General features: G+C 37.9%; 1 protein-coding gene across 3 annotated transcripts in view; it reads left to right on the top strand.

The window, feature by feature from the left end:
* The window catches only part of ELP4 (elongator acetyltransferase complex subunit 4), a 255,782-nt gene that overhangs the window by 64,845 nt on the left and 167,838 nt on the right, over positions 1-23,099 (top strand). For all 3 annotated transcript variants that reach the window (XM_004708262.2, XM_045291038.1, XM_045291037.1), the window contains exons 6-7: positions 9,654-9,738; positions 15,895-16,083. In XM_004708262.2, coding sequence (XP_004708319.1) covers positions 9,654-9,738; positions 15,895-16,083 — 274 coding nt within the window. The remainder of the gene's footprint in view (positions 1-9,653; positions 9,739-15,894; positions 16,084-23,099) is intronic.

Here is a 23,099-nt window from a genome sequence, read left to right as displayed (position 1 = left end):
GTACAACTCTTATCACAATCTATACATCCATCCATTGTGTCAAGCACTTTTGTACATTTGTTTCCCTCATCATTCTCAAAACATTTGCTTTCTACTTGAGCCCTTGGTATCAGCTCCTCATTTTTCCTTCCCTCCCTGCTACCCACTTCCCCATGAACCCTTGATAATTTATAAATTATTATTATTTTGTCATATCTTACACTGTCCAACATCTCCCTTCACCTACTTCTCCACTGTCCGCCCCCCAGGGAAGAGGTTTTATATCTAGATCCTTGTAATCTGTTCCCCCTTTCTCCCTCACTTCCCTCCACCCTCCCTGTATCACCACTCTCACCACTGGTCCTGAAGGGTTCATCTGTCCTGGATTCCCTGTGTTTCCAGTTCCTACCTGTACCAGTGTACATCCTCCAGTCCAGCTTGATTTGTAAGGTAGAATTGGGATCATGATAGTGGGGGGGAAGGAAACATTCAAGAACTAGAGGAAAATTGTGTTTCATCATTGCTATACTGCACCCTGACTGGCTCATCTCCTACCCGCAGCCGTTCTGTAAGGGGATGTCCAGTTTATCACAGATGAGCCCTAGGTCCCCACTCCGTATTCCCCCCTCATTCACAAATCTATTATTTTTTTTGGGGGGGGTGGTCTTTGATGCTTGATATCTGATCCCTTCGATGCCTCGTGATCTCACAGGCTGGTGTGCTTCTTCCATGTGGGCTTTGTTGTTTCTCAGTTAGATGGCCACATGTTTATCTTCAAGCCTATAGGATCCCAGGCTGTATATCGTTTGATAGTCAGGTACCATCATCTTTCTTCACCACATTTGCTTATGCACCCACTTTGTCTTCAGCAATCGAGTCGGGACAGGCTGGTGTGCTTCTTCCATGTGGTTTTGTTGTTTCTCAGATAGATGGCCACTTGTTTATCTTTAGGCCTTTAAGACCCCTGATGCTTTATCTTTTGATAGCTGGGCACCATCAGTTTTCTTCACCACATGAATTGTACACTTTAAATGGATAACTTGCATAGGATACGAATTCAATCATAAAAAGCTGTCAATAAAACAAAACAATTGAGAATGATGAGTGCAACGAATGTACAGATGTGCTTGACACGATTGATGTATGTATGGATTGTGATGAGTTGTATGAGGCCCCAATAAAATGATTTAAAAAAAACAAGAATTAGTTTTTTAACGTAGCCAGTGCAAGTCATTGATGACCAAAAATATATATAGTTTTAATGGGATGGTTATGATGCAACCTAGTTGGAATGGATTAAATAAAAATGTAAGGAGATTAATTTTGGACAAAAGCATTAGAAAACGTAAGGAGTTCTGTGCAGAGAAACAAGATGATACACAGAAGAGGAAGTTAGTCTGCCAGTGTTTTATGGTTTTTTTTGTTATTGTTGTTTTTTAAATTCATCACTTTATTTGGAGCTCTTACAAATGTCATAACATTCCATAATTCAAATAGATCAAGCATACTTTTACAATTGCTACTACAATCAGTTTTAAACATTTTCTTTCTTTTTTAAATCATTTTATTGGGGGCTTGTACAACTCGGCAGTGATAACAGTGTGTATTACAGGAAGCATGTAGTAGAAAGAAAAGAGCAGAGAGTCTATGAGGCAGGGGTGAGAATTGCTACAGTGGTGGTGTATTTGATGAGGTGTGTACACAGGTAAAAGTATAGGCATTGTATACGAGTTTAGATAGCTCACCTATGGCAATGTAGGAAGAAAGAGTCAAACCAAACCCACTGCCATCGAGTCAATTCTGACTCATAGCAACTCTATAGGACAGGGTGCCACAGCCTGAATGGGCTTCTAAGACAGTATCTGTTTACATATGTAGAAAGCCTCATCTTTTTCCTTCAAAACAGCCCAACTCGTCACCACTATGCCACTGGGGCTCAGAAGTCAGAATATTTGGGTGCAAACACTGATGGGTGGATCTATGTACTGACTGGTGTCCTTGTATTTGTTTCTGTTTTCTCAGTGAAAGGTTCCTCACTGAGAGAGAAGGGGCAGACATTATACTTGATGTTTGAATTAATAAAAGGAGAAAGTATAATAGTCATCTAAATAGACTGGCTGTAGACATTGTGGGATTGTCTGGCAGCCTTAAGACTGTTAAGGTTTGTGGCCATGAATCTAAAGCCAGACCAGTCACCCTGGGTGGGTGTTTCTCCAGTTAGGTTAAATGCAGGGGTGAAGGAGACCGAGCTGGATTTAACGAGAGTTTGTTAGTAGCGCTTCTCCCCTATGAGTCATCAACTCATAGGGGGCAGTGGATTTGGAGTTTGTGTAGTTTTGCTAAGGAAACAAAGATAAGGATAGATCATGGATCAAGAATATTACTTAATTGGAAGAGAGAAGGTGAGGTGAGGTGAATGGAAGGGAGGGAAGTGATGGTATTTTTTAAATCATTTTATTGGGAGTTCTTACAGCTGTTATCACAATCCATCCATCCATCCATTATGACACATTTGTACATATATTGCCATCATCACTTTCAAAACATTTTTTTCCTATTTGAGTCCTTGGTAGCAGCTCATTTCCCCCTTTCCCCACCTTCGCTCCCTCATGATCCCTTGATAATTTTTTTTTCTTGTCTCACACCAACCAATGTCTCCCTTCACCCACTTTTCTGTTGTCCATTCCCCTGGAAGGAGCTTATATGTAGATCATTGTGATCAGTTCCCCCTTTCTCCCCTGACTTTATCCTTCCCCTCCTGGTATCACTACTCTCATTATTGGCCCTGAGGGGGTTATCTGTCCTGGATTCCCTGTGTTTTCAGCCCTTATCTGTACCCATGCACATGATCTGTGCTGGATTTGTGAGGTAGAATTGGGGTCATAATAGTGTGTGTGTGGTGGGGGGGGGGAGGAAGCATTAAAGAACCAGAGGAAAGTTGTAAGTTTCACTGGTGCTTTACTGCCCCCTGACTGGCTTGTGTCTTCCTTGTGACCCTTCTGTAAGGGGATGTCCAATTGTCTACAGATGGGCTTTGGGTGTGCACTCCGCACTCCCTCTCATTCACATTGATATGATTTTTTGTTCTGGGTCTTTGATGCCTGATACCTGGTCCTATCAACACCTTATGGTCACACAGGCTGGTGTGCTTATTCCATATGGGTTTTATTGTTTCTCAGCTAGATGGCCACTTGTTTATCTTCAATCCTTTAAGACCCCAGACACTTTATCTCTTGATAGCCGGGCACCAGGAAGTGATGGTATTTTTATGAGTGTTAATTCTCAGTGGAATCAAATGATTGTGTGTGGGTAGCCATTGGAAGGAAACAGGTGATTGTTACAGGGGAGGCATGATATTGAGAGTACAAAAGGATAGTGGTTATTGATAATACAAGATCTAAGGTTTGTCCATGGGGGTGAACAACTTAGGGAAGTAGGAGACTAAATCATTTGAGGAGAGGATGTCGAAGAACTAAGAAACTTAAGAGTCAGAAATATGAATAATATCCTAGGGTTAGAAAGATGGCAGCAACAATGAAAGATAATTCAAAACACGGTCTAATGACTTATTTACATTAATAATCAAAGGATGTTAGAGTGAATTATTTTTCATGAAAGATTACAACATCTCTCAATAGTATCACCGAAACCCAGGGGATTCCTTGTCCTATGCATACCTTTTATACTCTTGTTCTTAGTATTCTCTCAGCTGTGTCCCAGTAGTCTCTGCTGACCATTCATTGCCCTTGTTGGTGCCCCAGAAACACTGCTAACACTTCTTAGCTGCGCATCCATGGCGAAGCATTGTGAGGTGAAAAGGATCAGAGAAGAACAATCAAGAAATAACAGCCTTTAGGGTAACAGTAATGAAGTTTTTACCTTGAAAATTACTTGTGAATAGACTTCACAGTCTCTATAGTCACATGCAAATTATATGCTAATGTAAATAGCTCCACAAACTGTTTCATGCAATTAGTTGAGACACTTGATATTGTGCCTACTGCTTTACGAGTTTATCTCACTATGTGTCATAGATGAATATCTAAAATATATGTGCAAATAGAACTTTGGTAATATGAATCATATTTTCTCCTTGATTTGCATAGTAATGCCACAAATGATTCAGCCTCACTTTAAATTAATCCTAGCTGGGGGTGATAACAGTTGTTCTTCCCAAAGAATTTCTGTCAAGTCATTAAATTAATATTTAAATGCACCAGAAGTTCCTATTTTAAGAATTCAACAATGAATCATTTTGATAACAAAAAAATGTTCTTGAACTATATAATTTTAAAAGTCAGAATGGACAAGAGGGACTATGGAATGTAACTCTTTCAACTTATAGATGATAAAATTTTGAAACCCAGAACTGAGAACCAAAAACATAATTATTGACATAGCTGGAACTGCACCCCGATTTTCAGCATAATTTGTATAGGAGCCCTTGTGAGTTGTTGGGTAAGCATTGGACTGCTAACCACAAGGTCAGCGATTCAAACCCACCAGCCATTCCATGGGAGAAAGATGAGGCTATCTGTTCCTAAAGAGATATACCGCCTCAGAAACCCTACATAGGGCCACTATGAGTGTGAATCGACTCCACGACAATGGTTTTTGATGTTGTGGTGGATGTGGTGCTATGGGATAAGCATTGGGTACTAACTGCAAGGCTGGGGGTTCAAACCCACCAGCTGCTCCACAGAAACAAAATGAGGCTGTCATCTCTCATAAAGATAATCTCGGAAACTCTATATTGAGTCTCTATGAGTCAGAAATGACTCGATGGCCGTGGGTTTGGTATACTAGTATCTAGTATATATATGCAGTATATATAGATTTCTAAATCTACATTTTCCCCCAAAATTGAAGTGGTTTTTTATATGCCATGCACCAAGTTCATCCGAAGGAGACCTCCTGGTGAAGGCCTCATAACCAACCCACTGCCAAGTAGTTAATTTCAACTCATGGCAAACGCCTCTGTGCAGAAGATAACTGTTCCATTAGAGCTTCCAAGACCATGACCTTTCAAAAGATTGCCAGGCCAATCTTGAAGGAAGACACCCTGATGGTACAGTTGGTTGACATGGGTTTGCTTACTTCTTGGCTGCTAACCCAAAAACCACTCCAAAGGAGAAAGATGATGGTATCAGTTCCATAAATATGCATAGTCTCAAAAACTGTAAGGAGCAGTGCTACTCTGTTCTATAGGGTCACTGTGAGTCTTCTCTACAGCAGTGGATGTGTACCTCTAGCTGGGCGTATACTGCCAACGTTTAACCTGATAGTCAAGTGCTTAACCATCGGCTCTACTAAAGGATTTCAAAGACCTCATGGATGCAGCTAAAAGAGAAATACCTTCCTAAAATGTATATTGCATATTGAATTATGGTGTTGGTGAGGAAAATTGAAGTACCATGGACTGCCAAAAGAACAAATAAATCTGTCTTGGAAGAAGTACAGCCATAATGCTCCTTAGAGGCAAGGATGACGAGACTTCATCTTCCATACTTTGGACATGTTGTCAGCAGGGACCAGTCTCTGATACTTGTTAAAGTAGCAGGGTAATGAAATAGAGCATTTGTTCTCAACCTGTGGGTCGCGACCCCTTTGAGGGTCGAATGACCCTTTCACAGGGGTCACCCAATTCATAGCCGTAGCAAAATGACAGTTATGAAGTAGCAACGAAAATAATTTTATAGTTGGGGCGTCACCACAACATGAGGAACTGTATTAAAGGATCATGGCATTAGGAAGGTTGAGAACCACTGAAATAAATAGAGGAAGACCTTTGACAAGCTGGATTGACACAGTCGTGGCATTGATAGGCTTAAACATAAAAACAACTGTGAGGATGGCCCCCATCCGGGCAGTGTATCATTCTGTTGTATATAGACAGGGTCACTATGAGTCGGAACCAAACTGATGTCACCTAACCCATAATACATTTTCTTGTGCTAAAAGGAGCTTTGCTCAACCCCCATCGGAGCCCGGGTTAACTATTCAGACTTTCCATTGAATCTGTACCTAACTCTTATCTTTCATTTTAGTGTGGCCAAAACATCTGGTAATTTGAAGTTTTAGAAAAGTTAGCTTTTAAATGCCACTTCTCTCACTTAGTTGCTCTACAACTGTGAGCAAATCACTTAGCCTCTGTTACTAGGAGGTACCATTGACTCCTTTCCAACTCATAGGGACTTTATATGCAACAGAATGAATATTGCATGATCCTGTGTCAGCCTTACAATTTTTATGTTGAGACTGTTGGTACAGGAACTGTGCAATCCCATCTCATTGAGGGTCTTTTGTATATAAAAATACTGTAACGATAGTGAGACAGTTTATTGTGCCAGCCTGGCCAATAAACACAAGTGGGATTAACTGAAGGGCGGTGAAATAAATGGCTCGATGAGCCTCGCCTTTCTTGTCTCTCGCTCTTTGATCATCGGACCAATGTGCGGCTGCCTTGCTTGTTTTGTGCCTCGATTTACAGGCTATACTACCTATGGGACGCCTAGCCTATGAACTGTGTCGCTGTAGGTTGAGGTCCCTTTAAGACATCTCTGGAGCTGGGGAGTGGTGGTTGGTGACAGTTGGTGACCTGCCTTGTGATTGGCTGCTGTGCTGAGATAGCCTAGCTCTCTCTTAATATAGAGGAAAACCTGGCAGCAGACTAGACTTGAAGGACAGCTAGTGTCTCACAACTCTGTCATGGGAGTGAGTTGCACTGAGTCATTTGTAGTGCTTTATAATTTAACTGTTCATTTCTTGTATTATATATTTATCTGTATATGATTTAACATTTCTTGTTATATATCTAATTATCTTTATAAATAAGTATATTAAATTATCAGCAATTTGGTTTTATCTCTCTAGAGAACCCTGTCTAACACAGATAGCAATCATTTTTTTGATGTACCACACTAAGTAGCACTCAGTTCCTACTATAAACCACTGAATGTACCTTGAATTTTTAATATAATAGGCTTCATGGGAGTGGGGACCACAGGTGTGTATGCAGTTGGATATTGTCAGAACACATTATGTGGTGCTTGACTGTGTAAGCAGAATCATGAGGAGCACATTTTTTAAATGAGAAAAACTTAAGTTTTTAAGTTTTGTACAGGGAAAATGTCAAGTTCCAGAAGTTGCTTTTCTATTCTTCATACGGGTATAATTTTGAAGACAAACTGGATTCTCAAGATAGATCATTTTAAATATAAAAGCTGTGAAAATTATGAAAACCAGGCAGTGGAGTATACTTGTTATACTACACTGATGTGCTACCTTTGAAACATGTTTAAAAGCCTTTGATAAGCTAACCTATGTTAAATGTGTGCAAATATAAATGAGGGCGTTTGGGTCTTCTCTGTAACTAGGATACCATCTTGCCAACTCGTGTTTTATCAGTTACTAACCTGCTTGGAGTGAGGTTAGAAAACCTCATAAATATTAAAGTTGTTTAATAACAAAACCAAAGTTTTAGAACACAATAGAAGGTAATTATTTTTAGCAAATAGATATTATGATAAGTATTGCTGGCAGAGAAGTTAGCAGTGCTTAATATCAACAAGTTCAGCTTTTAAAAAAATCTAATCCCATGTACCTCCAAATTAATGTTTACAATTAATATCTTTAAATGTGTTAATTTTCTCCTATTAAGTTTTGTTAATAAGCCCTTTCTCTTCCTAGAAAACTATTTTAAGTTCAAGAAACTTATGTTGCTGGTAGTTGGATTATTTTCTACCATATTAAGTAAGGAAAGTGAATTAAATATGCTGCTTTTGTATCTTTGTATTTATTCTCGCATCCAAAGACACTCCTTCCTTCCATGAGGAGAATCTTAGGTCTACTGTGTTACTTTAACAGATTGTAAGCATTTGAAATGAATAAGAGATCACAGTGGGTAGAAAATAGTGGCAACTAAAATCTAAGAAATATTTATGTATGTAGTATTTAATAATGTATCCTCAAGTAGCAAATTTACTTATAATTACAGGCAATTTTTTAAAATTGATTAACTTTGAGCAAAGGAAAAAATGCTTAACTTTTTACTTATATGAAATAATGTCTATTGTTCCTTTGGTCTATTATTGATAGATTATGATATCCTGGATATATTCTTGATCTGCCCTTCTTTAACATATACTGAAACTCCTCAAATGGTTGGCTGGAAGTCATTTCAAACTCTAGGACCTGACCAGATTTTACCTCCTATGCAAAGCTATGGAAAACATACAGGAATTGAGTCTCCTGTGTTTGGACAGCAGCACTGCATTCTGAACGTTGAACTAGCCTCCGGGAATATTACTATTTATAAACACATTTCCTCATTCTTGAGAATGAAAAACTGCCCATGTAACCCATGGTATTTTTAATTGACAGTCAAGTTACTAAAGCAGTGAATGGAAGGATAAAAGAAAGAGAGAGGAAGGGGAGGAGGGAGGGAAGAAGGAAGAAGGCAGGCCAAGTTACCCACAGGAGAAATAATCATCCCATTTTTTAAAAATCCTCCATTATCTTTAGCCATGTTTGTTTTTGCATAAAATAGCATTCTCCTCTCTTGGTTTTCTTTGTCTCTGTTAACTAGGTACTTTGGACTAGCTGTGGCTGCTTAACGAAGACTTTATAGCGTTGTACCTATTTTAAACCACTTACCATTGGTTTTGTACATTAAACAGCCTGCCATATTTCCTACCTTATTATTCTTTAATGTTACATGTCTGCTTCAAATTGTATTTTGTTCTTTCTTTAGAACATTCTTCTGACTGTATGATTGCCCTACTTAGAACCACAGTTAAACAAATACTCATTCTTTAACATCTCCCACAGCTTTTACAGCATTAGGCACTTAAAATGTCTCTGGAAGAGCTATGCTTCAGAGCCTTATTATCATGTTATTAAATGTTAAGCCAAAGCACACAGGTTGTCCATTATGCAAAACCTTAAACTCTGTTAACATAAAGTAGATTTTCTTCACTCTAGCTAAATTTTCTTTGAAATATCTCATAGCATTTATAAAATGTTTTAAAATAGGAACCTTCATGCTAATATCCATGTGGGAAATGATTTAGATAATCCTCTTAAACCCATACATTTTAATATTTTATTTTTTTAAACAAAGGAAGTGGGTAAATAGTGAATGTAGTGAGAATCATACTCTGTCTTCATTTGTCTTAAAAGATCTCATTTTTAAATTACTACTATTTTATTATTTGTCCTAAGAAAATTAAAACTTTGATGGAAGATTAAACTCAGGTGATCAGGACATTGATTCAGGTGTATTTGGCATAGGCAGTTCATTAACTATGTGTTAATTATCTATGATTACTCCTGAAAAGCTATAGTGGCTTCATCTTTAAGGTTGCTTCATTAGATCATTAATTTTCTTGGCGGTAACTGAGCCTGACATAATTAAGTCATCTCAGTCTCCAAAGACTTGATCTTCCTGTGATGTCCAGAACATTAGTGAGTATAAAGCTTATGTGAATTATTCCCTGGATGTATTGACTTTATATTTTTGAACAATTAAGTACTGTTCAAAACATCTAATTTTTTGTATTTAAGTAATCTAATAACTATGTACCTTCAAATTATTTACTTAATGTATTACCTTTGATTTTGTATTTCCTGTGAAATTAGTCCATTTATCTATTTGAACTATTTCTTACCAACAGTTATCTGACCCATGGCTACCTAAAGCTACTTCAGTTCATTCAGAGCATCATTTATGAGGATGGATTTGATGGAACCAATCCCCAGGTATTGAATACCTTCAAAGCTGTTTTCAATCGGGTATAATCGTGTATATAATGTTTCTTTCAGACTATCTAGGGGTGAACCCAGAAGGTCTTAGGATAATCAACAGTTTCCAAGCACTGAAGAGATAGATAATCAGAGAGTATGGGCGGCCTTAGTTCTACTATTAATGTGAATATAAAGTTTTAGCAGTTTCCAGTGAATACACATAACATGGGCACATTGCACTATCAACATTGATTATATTCAATTATTTATTTATGGCACTCCAAGTTTGAATGCTGCCACGTTTTGAAAATTATTTTTGAATCAGCAAGAATTGTGCTTTCCTGGCTAAATTGTTCATGGCGCTCTTATTCAGGACTTGATTTCAAATTACCTTATGAGTAAAATTGACTTCAGATTTTATTTCTTATAGTGTTATCCTTTGAGTTATTTCATTTATTAAGGTGTGGTTTTATTTCCTATGTTAAAATATTTTATAACAACTATTTCTCTGTAGAGCTCTATTTTTAAAAACTTCCTCCAAATTCTCACCATTAAGATGTTCCAGTTAGTTTAAGTTAAACAAAATGAGGGAAATCTTATTTCTAGCTATTATAGCTTACAGAATTCTTCCTTGAGGATTTTAATTGCTTTATCAGATAAAAAATTTGCATTGCACTCATATTAGCAGAAATATTTCTAGAGCACCATTATTTTTATTAAAGAAGACAATGAAGTCAAAGGATCATCGTTAGGTCATTATCAGCTCTATCTGCTCTTAATTCACAGATTTAAAAATATTGCTTTAAACTTTATTGCTATGCTTAGCACATTATTAACAGCAAAATAAATTATTTGAAATTCATTTTGTTCATCAATGTAATAGTAGGTTGAAAATACTTATGTGTGTGTGGTGAAGCAAAGGCTTTTATTTATAAATCATATTTCATATGGGTCACAGTTTGTGATGGCCTTTGGTATTAGTATAATTTTATGTTGTTCATTCTTGCTCCATTTTGGGTTCCAGCTAAGATCTGTGGGTATCATGTCTTCCCTTTGGTGCAGTGCCTGTCTAGAGAGGTAAATTGGTCCCTGACAGACACCTCTTCCCCACTTGCTGTGGTAGCCATGGAAACAGGCATGTCATAACAGTTCCTGTGGTACAGTGTGCAGAGTGCTGCTCTTTCAGGATGATGACATATCTTGTGAGGGGAAGAAATGTTATAGAATGCAATGAAAGCAAGGGAAACAGCAAAGCAATACATCACAAACCCCCTAAGAACTCTTAATAAATGATTATTGAAAAGGAATGAAATTTTCTTTTCCTTTTCATTTGGGTATAAACAATACTATTTTCAGGAATTACTTTTTTTTCTTAATGAAAATTGGTAGGCAATAAACTGGAGCTGTTTTGGCTCTCTGAACCAAGGATCCTATTACTATTTTCTCTTGTAAAGACAGGATTGAGGTGGGCATTTTGATGATAAATACCATGAATACTTAAAAAACTGAAATTAAGTTAAAATGTGCCACTCATTATAAAAATTAACTCCTAATTTGACTGTAACTGAAGTATAGTTAATAGATTTCTATATATCATTAACTTAAAATAATTGTATGACTTGATAAATTATCTACTTAGTATGTCTGCTCAAAAAGGAGTCCTGGTGGCATGGTGGGTTATGCACTGGGCTGCTAACCTCAAGGTCAGCAGCTCAAAACCACCCGCCGCTCCACAAGAGTAGGATGAGACATTTTCTACTCAAAGAGTTACAGTCTTGGAAACCCACGGGCGCAGTTCTGCTGCCCTACAGGGTCACTCTGAGTTGGAATGAATTAGATGGCGGTGGGTTTATTTTTTAGAGTATGCTTGCTTACAAACTGTAGTGAGCTTGGGCAAAACCCAGAAATGTGTCTGTCACATACTACTTCCAAAAATAGCATACCTGAGTCAAAATAATCTTCTGACTTTCAAATAAATACTTTTTAAAAAGAAAATCCCATCTTATCTTCTCTATCATGCCATTTTCATATAAACCGTATTATATCATGCCATTTTCATATGAACCATATTATACATATAAAAATAGACTCAGAAACAGTAGCAATCTATTTTTATACTGCTTATAATTAATTTCCATAATAAATAAAATAGTATATCTCATTTGTAAAGATATTTAGAGTAGAAACCTAAATTGCTGTTATATAAGGCTGGATCTCTAGAGAAGCAAAGCCAGGGAGATGGGACGGGAGAGAGAGAGAGTGAGAGAGAATTTTCTTTTATCAAGAAAATGGCTCATACAATTGTAGAAGTGGATAAGTCCTGTCCCATTCAAATCTGTGGGTCAAATGTTAAATTGGAGGCATCTCCTGACTCATATAGCTATGGGTGCTGATGAACTAGGAAGCAGGAAGACCACAGGCTGTTGGATGCAGAGGAGGGATAAATCTAAGGCTAGCAGACTAGACTAGAACAACTAGAGAAGTTTGAAAATTTTTATAATAAAAAAAAAATCAAAGCAATCACTAATTAATTCACATCCTTTCCTTGTGGTAAAAGAACACCGTAAGAGCTCTAGGATACACTTAACCACTATAAGATATGCGTTGTAGTTAGGTGCCTTCGAATCTGTTCTAACTGATCGCATGCACAATGGAAGAAAGCCTTGCCTGATCCTGTGCCATCCTTACAGTCATTGGTATGTTTCAGCCCTGGTGGTGGCCACTGTGTCAGTATGTCTTGTCAAGGGTTTTTCCTCTCTTTATCTGACTATCTACTTTCACAAGAGATTAGAACTCTTAAGCACTGTTGGTGGAATTGTAAAATGGTACAATCTTGATAGAGAATGATATGGCCCAGCCCAAAAAAGCTAAAAATAGAAATACCTGTGACACATCACTTAGACTCCTAGGTATATATCCAAGATATACATGAGCTGTTGTTGTTGCTGCTAGCTACCATCAAGTGAGCTTTGACTCATAGTGGCCCCAGGCACAACAGAAGGAAATGCTGCATGGTCTTATGGCCGTCCGCACAATTGTCCCTATGCTTGAGCCCGTTGATGCAGTCACTGTGACAGTCCGTCTCTGGAAGGTCTTCCTCTTTTTCACAGCCCCTCCACTTTACTGAGCATGATGTCCCTCTCCAGGGACTGGCCTCTCCTGAAAATATGCCCAAGTATGTAAGACACAATCTTCCCATCTTACCTCTAAGGAGCACTATTAATGTACTTCTTCCAACTTAGATCGGTTTGTCCTTTTAACAGTCCATGATACTTTCAATATTCTTCTTCAATGTCCAGTTTTCACATGCATATAATGCAATGGGGAATACCATGGGTTGGGCCAGGTACACCTTAATCCTCAATGTAACACCCTTACTCTTCAATACTCTTAAAAGGTCTGGTGCAGCAGATTTACCCAATGCAATGTTATATTAGTATGAGTTAATTTTGTTGCAAAATTTTTATAAGATCCATTTTTAATAATAATGCATTTTCATGAACTTTTTGAAGACTGTCCCTATATGTGACTACAGATAACCTGTATATGCACTTCCATTTATTAATATATGACTTTCTATACTCATATATACATGCATATATACCTACACACATATTTTTGGTTATTAGTGCTGCTAAAAATTATGTTATAACATTTACCAAAATTGTTAATCTTTCTTGTGTACTTTTAGTGTCTCCATTTACCTTGGTAAAGTGGTACAAGCATCACCCCAAACTGGTATTGCCCTTCCCATCACCAAAATGTTGACCTCTGTCTATATTGAATCTTGACTTTTTATAATAGCTAGACCGTGTATTATTTGTCCTTTCATGATTGATTATTTCACTCAGCAAAATATCAGCCGGATCCATCCTTGGTATAAGCTGTTTCCTGGACTCATTATTTTTTATAGTTTTGTAGTATTTACTGTATATCTATATACCAAAATCTGTTTATCCATTCATCTCTTTCCATCTTTTGCTACTCTGAATAATGCTCCATTGAAATAGGTGTGCATATGCCTATTACTCCCATGACTCACAGCTGAAATTGAAAGAACTCAAGAAAAAAGCTAAACATTGAATTGCCATCTTGAAAGAATCTACAGGCAAAAAATATATATATTTATATATATATATATAAATTTCAATAAATCATTTTATTGGGGGCACTTATAGTTCTTATAACAATCCATATGTCAATTGTATCAAGCACATTTGTACATACCTGAACAAAATCCAATTGAGGCAATAAAAGGATAAGACATCAGCTTGTAAAGAACCCTTTAAGAGAAATATTAATTCTGCTAAAATTGAAGCAAAAACAAACAAAATTTATGGTGAAGCTTCAAAATAGTGAGATCCTTGATACCAAAAGACTCACTTGCTATCTAGTCAATTCTGCCTCATGGTGACCCTATAGGGCAGGGTAGAACTACCCCTGTGGGTTTCCCAGACTTTAACTCTTTCTGGGAGTAGAAAATCTCATCTTTCTCCTGCAGAGTAGCTGGTGGTTTTGAACTGCTGCCTTTCCGGTTAGCAGGCCAGTGTGTAATCACTACAGCACAAAGGCTCCTGAAATTCTTGATGCTTCATGAAATATTTATGGGGATGATGAATCAAGAAGTCAGTCTTTTACAAATGGATAGCTTGTCTTAAGAAAGGATGAGGTAATGTTGAAGGTGTTCATGTTGAAAAAATAAAACTTATATATACATCAAAAGCAAGGAAGTTGCTTTGAGGACTAAGGTGTTCCTGACCCAAGCCACGGTATTTTCACTCACCTCATATGCATGTGAAAGTTGGACAATGACAAAGGAAGCCCAAAGAAGAATTGTGGTGCTGGTGAAGAATATTCATAGTCCCGTGGACTGCCAGAAGAACAAACAAATCTGTCTTGGAAGAAGCACAGCCAGAATGCTCCTTAGAAGAAAGAATAGTGAGATGTTATCTCACATACTTTGGATAATGGTCCCTGGAAAAGTAGCTTATGATTGGTAAGGTAGAGGAGATGGTGAGAAAAGCAAAACCGTGGACAAGATGGACTGACACGGTGGCTGTGACGATGGGCTCAAACATAAAAACAATCGAGACGAAGGGGCAGGAGTAGGCAGTGTTTTGTTCTGTTGCATATCGCGGTGCTATAAGGCAGCATGGACTCAATAGCGCCTAACCACTTCATTTTGCTTTAAGTTTTATTTTTTAATCCATTTTCCATGAACTTCTTGCCCCACCTCATATGTACTTTTGTGTTTACTGCTGAGTAATTTATTGTGCCAACCTGGCCGAAAAACATGTGGTATTAATTGAACAGCAGAGGATAAATGGCTCTGTGAGCCTCGCCTTTCTAGTTCTCGGGTCTGTTGCTTTGTGATGGTCGTACCAGAGTGCAGCTGCCTTAGCAGTTCCCTGCTTCAACTGGCAAGACTGACTTCCTGCAAGACATCCCCGAGGAGAAGCCACGTGGACCTACCCCGATGCAGCCCTGGGTGCTGGAGCACCCGCGTGGAGACCCCTGCCAGCTCAGAGATGCTTACATATTGACTGACTCAGCTTTCCTCCTGTAGTCAGCATCATAGTATGTGTTTTGTGAGATGGAGGAGGACTTTGTGGATTGGTATCGGACATATGGGTTAATGTTGGACTTGTGGGTTTGGGCAGCACTGGGTTGGGATGTTTTCTTGATACACTTAATCTATATATAAAACTCTCTCTTATACATGAGTTTCTGTGGATTTGTTTCTCTAAAGTACCCAGACTAATACAACTGCTTACACAAAGGATCTTCAGAAACTTCATACAGAAATTATACTATCTTTTAATTCCATTTATCTTTTAACGTTCTGAAGACTACCCCCATATATCCAAAGATATAATAAATAGATGATCTGTATAATAATATATATTATTATATAGACATATAATAACTGATATATAATATATAATAAAGGACAGCAGGAGATACAGTTTATGAAAACTTCCTAGACATTTTTGCCATTTAAAACATAGGCTTTCTGTTGGCTTTTTATAAATGTACATAAAACTTTTTACCATGTCTGTTGATGTTATCTCATTGATCTAATATAAATAAAAATAAGACTTGGCAGATAAAAGTAAAAGAAGTGTCCTTTTCATTCACAAAACTTCATGTTTACTCCTTATTTTCCTTTAGAAAAAACAGAAAAACATTTTAAGAATAGGAATTCAGAATCTTGGTTCACCTCTGTGGGGAGATGACATCTGCTGTACAGAAAACTGTGACAACAATCACAATCTTACCAAATTCCTTTATGTCCTCCGTGGTCTTCTGCGGAACTCCCTTTCAGCCTGTATCATCACAGTGCCGTCACATCTCATCCAGGTAAGAATGCTCTAAAACTGCCTGCACTTACTTAGGAATACTTATGGAAGAATAGTTTATTTATTGAAAATCTGATCAGTTCTTTTCATATACCATTTCAATACAAGAGATTTCAGATGCTTGAAATGCCATAGGAAAAGAAAAAAATAAAAAAGATTTGATTATTTAATGTTTGTGTTCTGGATTTTTAATATATAGTGAATGCATGCAAAGTCGATTCTGATTTTATTATTTTGGTTTCTTGTGGACTTGCTATGATCATTATGATGTGAGGTTTATTTTTGCTGTGATCTATTTTCATTGATCATAAAGCCGATCTGAATATGCCAAGTCCTCTTATCCCCTCTCTGCTTCTAAATATCATCCTCCAGAAGCCACACGCAGTGCCTTACACATAAACCCAAAAGAGTCCTTTTGTTACAAGTGTTCAAGGAGCAGGCTGGGAGTATTTTTATTATTACTGTTATTTTTCAGGTAACAGAGTATCATGAGTATTGTATGAATATTACTCATGTATTATACATACATATGAAGACACATATATATCACAATAATATAAATAATTTAACAAAAAAATCTACAACAGGAGCCCAGATAAATTCCCTGAGTCTGGGTCAAGAAGACCTTGTAGGATTTTGGTGAAATACTGTGATTATCTTTATCGAAAAGAAAACTCATTTTCAGAGAGGTTAAGAAACTAACTCAAGGTTCCACACCCGAAAGCTGTTTTTTAAACTAAAAAAATCAGGCTCTAAAGTCATATAATTGGAATGCTGTACTAGAAAAGGCTAACAAGTTTTTATTCTGGAACTAATTCTATCAAAACTAATAAATCTCAAATATTTAATAATAGAGTCAGAAAGGACAGGAAGGGATCATGTGATCAGGGCTCCTGCTTTGAACAAGTAAATGATCTCTGTTTTTGCAACAGAGTCTGGAATTAAAATGACAGACTAAAAAAATGATGGCATGACAATGTTCGTTTAAATATTTAATAGAAATATAATCAATGTAGTTGAAATTTGGAGTTCTCTAAGGAAATAATGAGCTGTGGTTTAAGATGCTTTGCCTAAATAATCTTTCCAAGAGGTAAAGTTCAAAACTTTTGTTTAAGTGTTACATTTATGAAACACCAAAATCTTCCAACCTCCAGAAAAAGAATTTTGGGTTTGCTTCATAAATACCTTTAACAAAAAGCCATTATTATCTTCCGTATAGCTACGATCTTTCATTCAAAATGGTACGATTAGTGAAGTTAATGCCATATTCCTTCTTTCCCAAGTGGAAAGAAATGGGCAGTATATGCTTATACAGTTAGCACATTGCTATGTGCTGTTCAAATCACCTTTCCTCTTAAATAATTTCAAATTTTAAACAAAATGGAAATTAGATCTTTACAGGAGGAAAATTATATTTCGAATCAATCTGAGCCCTTTCTTTTTAATCGTTTTATTAGGGGCCCATACAACTCATCACAATCCATACATACATCAATTGTGTAAAGCACATTTGTACATTCATTGCCCTCATCATTCTCAGAACATTTGCTCTCCACTTAAGCCCCTGGCATCAGCTCCTCATTTATTCCCCCTCCCTCCCCGCTACCTCCTCCCTCATGAACCCTTGATAATTTATAAATTATTATTTTGTCATATCTTGCTCTGTCCGACGTCTCCCTTCACCCACTTTTCTGTTGTCCATCCCCCAAGGAGGAGGTCACATGTAGATCCTTGTAATCAGTTTCCCCTTTCCAACCCACCCTCCCTCTACACTCCCAGTATTGCCACTCACACCACTGGTCCTGAAGGGATCATGCACCCTGGATTCCCTGTGTTTCCAGTTCCTATCTGTCCCAGAGTACATCCTCTGGTCTAGCCAGACTTGCAAGGTAGAATTCGGGTCATGATAGTGGGGGGGCAAGGAAGCATTTAGGAACCAGAGGAAAGTTGTGTTTTTCATCATTGCTACATCGCACCCTGACTGAGCCCTTTCAATGAATCGAAAAAGTTCTTGTAAATGTAGTTATTAAGACACTCATTTATTATCTTGGATCACATACGTTTTTTTTGTAACTTAGGTAGAGGATTACATTTCACCTCATTAACTTTGTATTCCACTGTCTGAACTACTAACCAAACCCCCCTTCAGCTTACCTCTCCCTGTTCTTAGATTTCCCTCCTCCTGTGGCTCATCATCTTCCTTGTCAACTGAGTCAACACTCTTCAACCGTGTCACTCACAGCTTTATCCTCCCTTCCTTGCCCTCCCTGCTCTGGCAGACTCCATAGTCTGTATGGTATGACCGTCTTTATAACAAGCTAGCTTTTTCTCCCCTGTAAAACAGTGGTCTCATACAATATTCATCCTTTGCTTCATGCAACAAAGTGTTCTCCAGGTCCGTCCACATCATGAGGTGCTTCGTGGTTGTGTCAGTTGTTTTATAGGGGTGCTTAGCATTCCACTGTGTGTATGTACCAAAGTTGTTTTTCCATTCTTCCGCTGATGGGCCTTTAAAATATTTCCATCTTCTTGCTATTGTGAACAGTGCTGCATTGAACATTGGTGTGGCTATGTCTGTTCATATTCTGATTCTTCTTTAGGATATATACCCAGCAGAAAGATTGCTGAATTGTATGGAATTTCTATTTCCAGTTGTTTGTGGTAATGCCATATAATTCTCCACAGAAGTTGTATATACCTGCAATACCACTACCTCTGATGAGCCTAACTTTCCATTAAGAAAAAAATCATTCTTGAAAAAAAAAACCTTAAAAGATAGTGCCAGTATAACATTGCTATTATTCAACATTTTAAAGAAAAACTTATCTCTGTAAAATCATTGGCACATCAGTGCATGTGAAAGGTTAGGCAGAAAATGTCAAGAAAAAGAGAGAAGCATGTTTTCCTTGGGCACAATAGCAAAGCAAAGGAAAAAGTTCTGGAATAAACATATTTGTGTGTATATAAAGCACACTCCAGTGCTTTTTTTTTTTCAATGTGCTCCAGTGGGACCTTTGGAGGGAAAATAAAACATTTATAAAGTTACTGCTTTGGTGGTAATCATCACAATTGATTAGAGAAGAGATCCTAAACACTTTGTGTCTCTGCCAGGGATTGCTCCAGCCTCTGTGGCTGGAATAGCAATGAACTACCAGATAGCCTAGAGTCAGCCCATCTACACCACTGAGTAAATAGTAATTGAGACGATGTGGTGAACTGGATGCTTGAACATTGAACAATATTTGAATTTTAGTACTTTTATATTATAGTTTAAATTTATACATTTTAATATGCCACTGGGGGGGGGGGAAGAAAATACAGGGCCAGACTTTCTTTTTTTTTAATAATAAATCCTTTTATTGGGGGCTCTTACAGCTCTTATAACAATCCACACATCAAATTGTATCAACACATTTGTACATAGGTTGCCATCATCATTTTCAAAAATGTTCTTTCTGATTGAGCCCTTGGTATCAGCTCCTCTTTTTTCCCTCCCTCCCCAACTCTCCTACCCTCATAGACCCCTGATAAATTATAAATTGTTATTATTTTCATATCTTACACCATCCACTGTCTCCCTTCACTCACATTTTTTGTTGGTTGTCCCCCAGGAGTGGGGGATGGGGCATATGTCGATCATTGTAGTCTGTTTCTCATTTCTCTCCCTTCTTCCCCCTACCCTCATGGTATGACTACTCCCATTTCTGTTCCTAAGGGGTTTATCTATCCTGGATTCCATGTGTCCAGAGCTCTTATCTGTACCAGTGTGCATGTTCCAATCTAGCCATATTTGTAAGGTAGAACTGAGGTCATGATAGTGGCGGGGAAGAAGCATTAAAGAACTAGAGGAATGTCATGATTGTTGTTGGTACTATGCTGTATACCCTGGCTAACTCATTCTTTCCTTGTGACCCTTCTGTGAGGGAATGCCCAATTGTCTACAGAAGGGCATTGGGTCTCCACTCCGACCCCCATCCTTTGCATCAATATATTTGTTTTTGGGGGTCTTCTGTTGTTTCTTTGGCTTGCTGAAATATTTCAATAGGTATTCCATCTTGATTTTGGGTAATGCATTCAGCACCGTCATATGCTACCTCTTGAAATGATGGAATGTCAACTAGATCTTTTTGTTACAATGACTCGGTGTATGCTTTCCATCTTTTCTTGATGCTTCCTGAATCATTCAATATTTTGCCTATACATGTACATATGTAAATAAAATAATATATAGCAACAGGGATATAGGTCTATGTACATGTATTTATAGGTTAAGTATTAAGGTAGCAGACAGACATTGGGCTTCTACTGAAGTCCTTCTTCAATGCAAGAATACTTTGTTCTAATAGCATGGCATTCTGTGATGCTCTCATTTCTGACACGATTGCTGAAGTCAAAACGAGTGCATAAGCAATGTGGTGAAGAAAGCTGATGGTGCCCGGCTATCAAAAGACTATGGTTTTCAAAACTGAACAACCACTAAATTTTTTCTGTATTCCTATGCCCTAGGCAGTTTTGCATGGCTATCATATATAATAATACGTCATTGTTATAATTTGAGGAGCCCTGATGGCATAGAGGTTATGAATTGTGTTGCTAACCACAAGGTCAGCCGTTTGAAACCCCAAACCAGCCTATAGAAAGATGAGGTTTTGTATTCCCCTAAAGAAGAGTCAGTCTGAGAAACTCACAGCTGCAGTTCTACCCTGCCCGACAGAGTTGCTATGAGTCAGAATTGACTTGATGACAGTGAGTTTAGTTTTGGTTTGGTTTTCATTTGAGCTTTAAGAAAATTATATTATTCTCTTGCTCTTGGCATATGATATATAATGATATATTTGTTGCTGCATCATAACATGTAGGCAATGGGATCACAGTCTTGGGTGAGGACAGATTAGTTAGTTGGTATAATATACAAAGATAATGTTCTGCATTCCGGTTTGGTGGGTAGCATCTGGGCTGTTAAAAGCTTGTGAGGGGCCATCTAAGAGACAACTTTTTATGCTTACTCATCAGGAACAGAAGGGAATAAAAGAAAATAAAGGCAAAAAAAAGAAAAGAAAAGCTCAAAAGACCAGAATAAGATGATTCCTAGCTACTGCTATTACTAACCACTCTAACCAGGGGCACATTAGAACATTCCAGAATGAAACAGGTGAAAATGTAGAGCACAACTCAAATTCCTAAAAAAGGCCAAACCTACTGGAACAATAAAGACTAGAGGAAACCCCTAAACTATCACCTTAGATACCCTTTGAACTTGGAGTTGAAGCTCTATCTACAGAGTACCTTTAAGTCAAATAATAGATTGACTTGTAAAATAGCCAATATCACTCATGTGTAATGAACTAACTCCCTTAAACAATCAACTATGTGATACCAAACAGTGAACATCTACCAAAAGCTAAAATGAGATGGAAAGGACGTGAGGGGAAGGTAGAGCAGTGGTAACAGCACTGACAGAATGGAAATCATGAAAAAGTGATACATTGTGAAAATTATAATCAATGGCATGCAACCTGTATAAAAATTGGTCAAGGGGAACCTAATTTGTTTGAAAACTTTTAGCTAAAACACAATACTATCTTGAAAATAGAAGAAAATGTAAAACTTAACTGTTTCTTAAAAATGTTAGTCATACAATTGCTGAAGAAAAAATGGGTGCATAAGCAAATGTGGTGAAGAAAGCTAATGGTGCCTGGCTATCAAAAGATGTAGTGTCTGGGGTCATAAAAGCTTGAAGTTAAACAAGTGGCCATCTAGCAGGGAAGCAACAAAGCCCACATGGAAGAAGCACACCACCTTGTGTGATCATGAAGTATCAACGGGATTATGTACCACGTATCAGAAAACCCAAAACAAACTATCACATCAATGAAAATGATGGGGGTTAGAGTGGAGACTCCAACCCAAAGCCCATCTGTAGATAATTGGACATCCCTTCACAGAAGGGTGACAAGGAAAGAACGAGCCAGCCAGGGTGCAGTATAACACCAATGAAACACACAACATTCCTCTAGTTCTTTAATGCTTCCTGCCCCCCTACCCCCACTATCATGACCCCAGTTCTGCCTTACAAATTCAGCTAAACCAGAGGATGTACTCTGGTACAGATAAGTGCTCCATACACATGGAATCCAGGACAGATAAACCCCTCAGGAACAGTAAATGGGAGTAGCAATACCATAAGGGTGGGAGGCATGGAAGGAGAAGAAAGGGGAACTGATCACATTAATGGAATTGCAACACCCCAAACCCTGGGGACGTAAAACAGAAATGTGGGTGTAAGATATGAAAACAAGAATAATTTATAATTTATCGAGAGTTCACGAGGGTGGGGGAGGGAGGGGAAAAAGTAGAGCTGATACCAAGGGCTCAACTAGAAAGAAAATATTTTGAAAATGATGATAGCAACATATGTACAAATGCACTTGATACAATTGATGTATGGATTGTTATAAGAGCTCCAAAAGCACCCAATAAAATTATTTATATATAAAATAATTAGTCATGATATAAACAGGGATAAAACACAACTCTTAAAGACTGACAAGGGAATTGCAGTCTTTAAGCAAAGGAAAAAGACAGAAACTAGAAGCCCAGAGAGCTAAGCAAAGGCATGTGGACACTCAGAACCTGAGCCTGAGTTTATTTAACAGAGACAGCTATGAGACAGCCACTATCCTAAACACTTTTCAAATCGTAACTCATTGATCTCCGTAATCAGATTGCTGGCAGATCGATCTGAAGAGTTCAACAGTGTTGTTCGGTGCTGTCCAATTGACTCCTACTCACTGTGACCCCGCCAACGGCAGACTGAACCACACTGGCCCTGCACCGTTCACACAGTGGTTACGCTTTAGCCCGTTGTTGCAGCCTTGATCCTGAACTTTACCCAGTATGATGTCTTTTTCTAAGGACTGGTCTCCTCTGGTTACATGCCCAACATTCGTGTGACAAAGTCTCGCCAGCCTCATTCTAAGGAGCATTCTGCCTGTACTTCTTCCAACACAGACTTGT

Source organism: Echinops telfairi, unplaced genomic scaffold (assembly GCF_000313985.2).
Source record: "Echinops telfairi isolate 266 unplaced genomic scaffold, ASM31398v2 ScPeMD7_60;HRSCAF=208, whole genome shotgun sequence".
NCBI lineage: Eukaryota > Metazoa > Chordata > Mammalia > Afrosoricida > Tenrecidae > Echinops > Echinops telfairi.
Note: the sequence above shows the minus strand (reverse complement) of the source record. Positions and strands in the feature narration are given on the sequence as shown.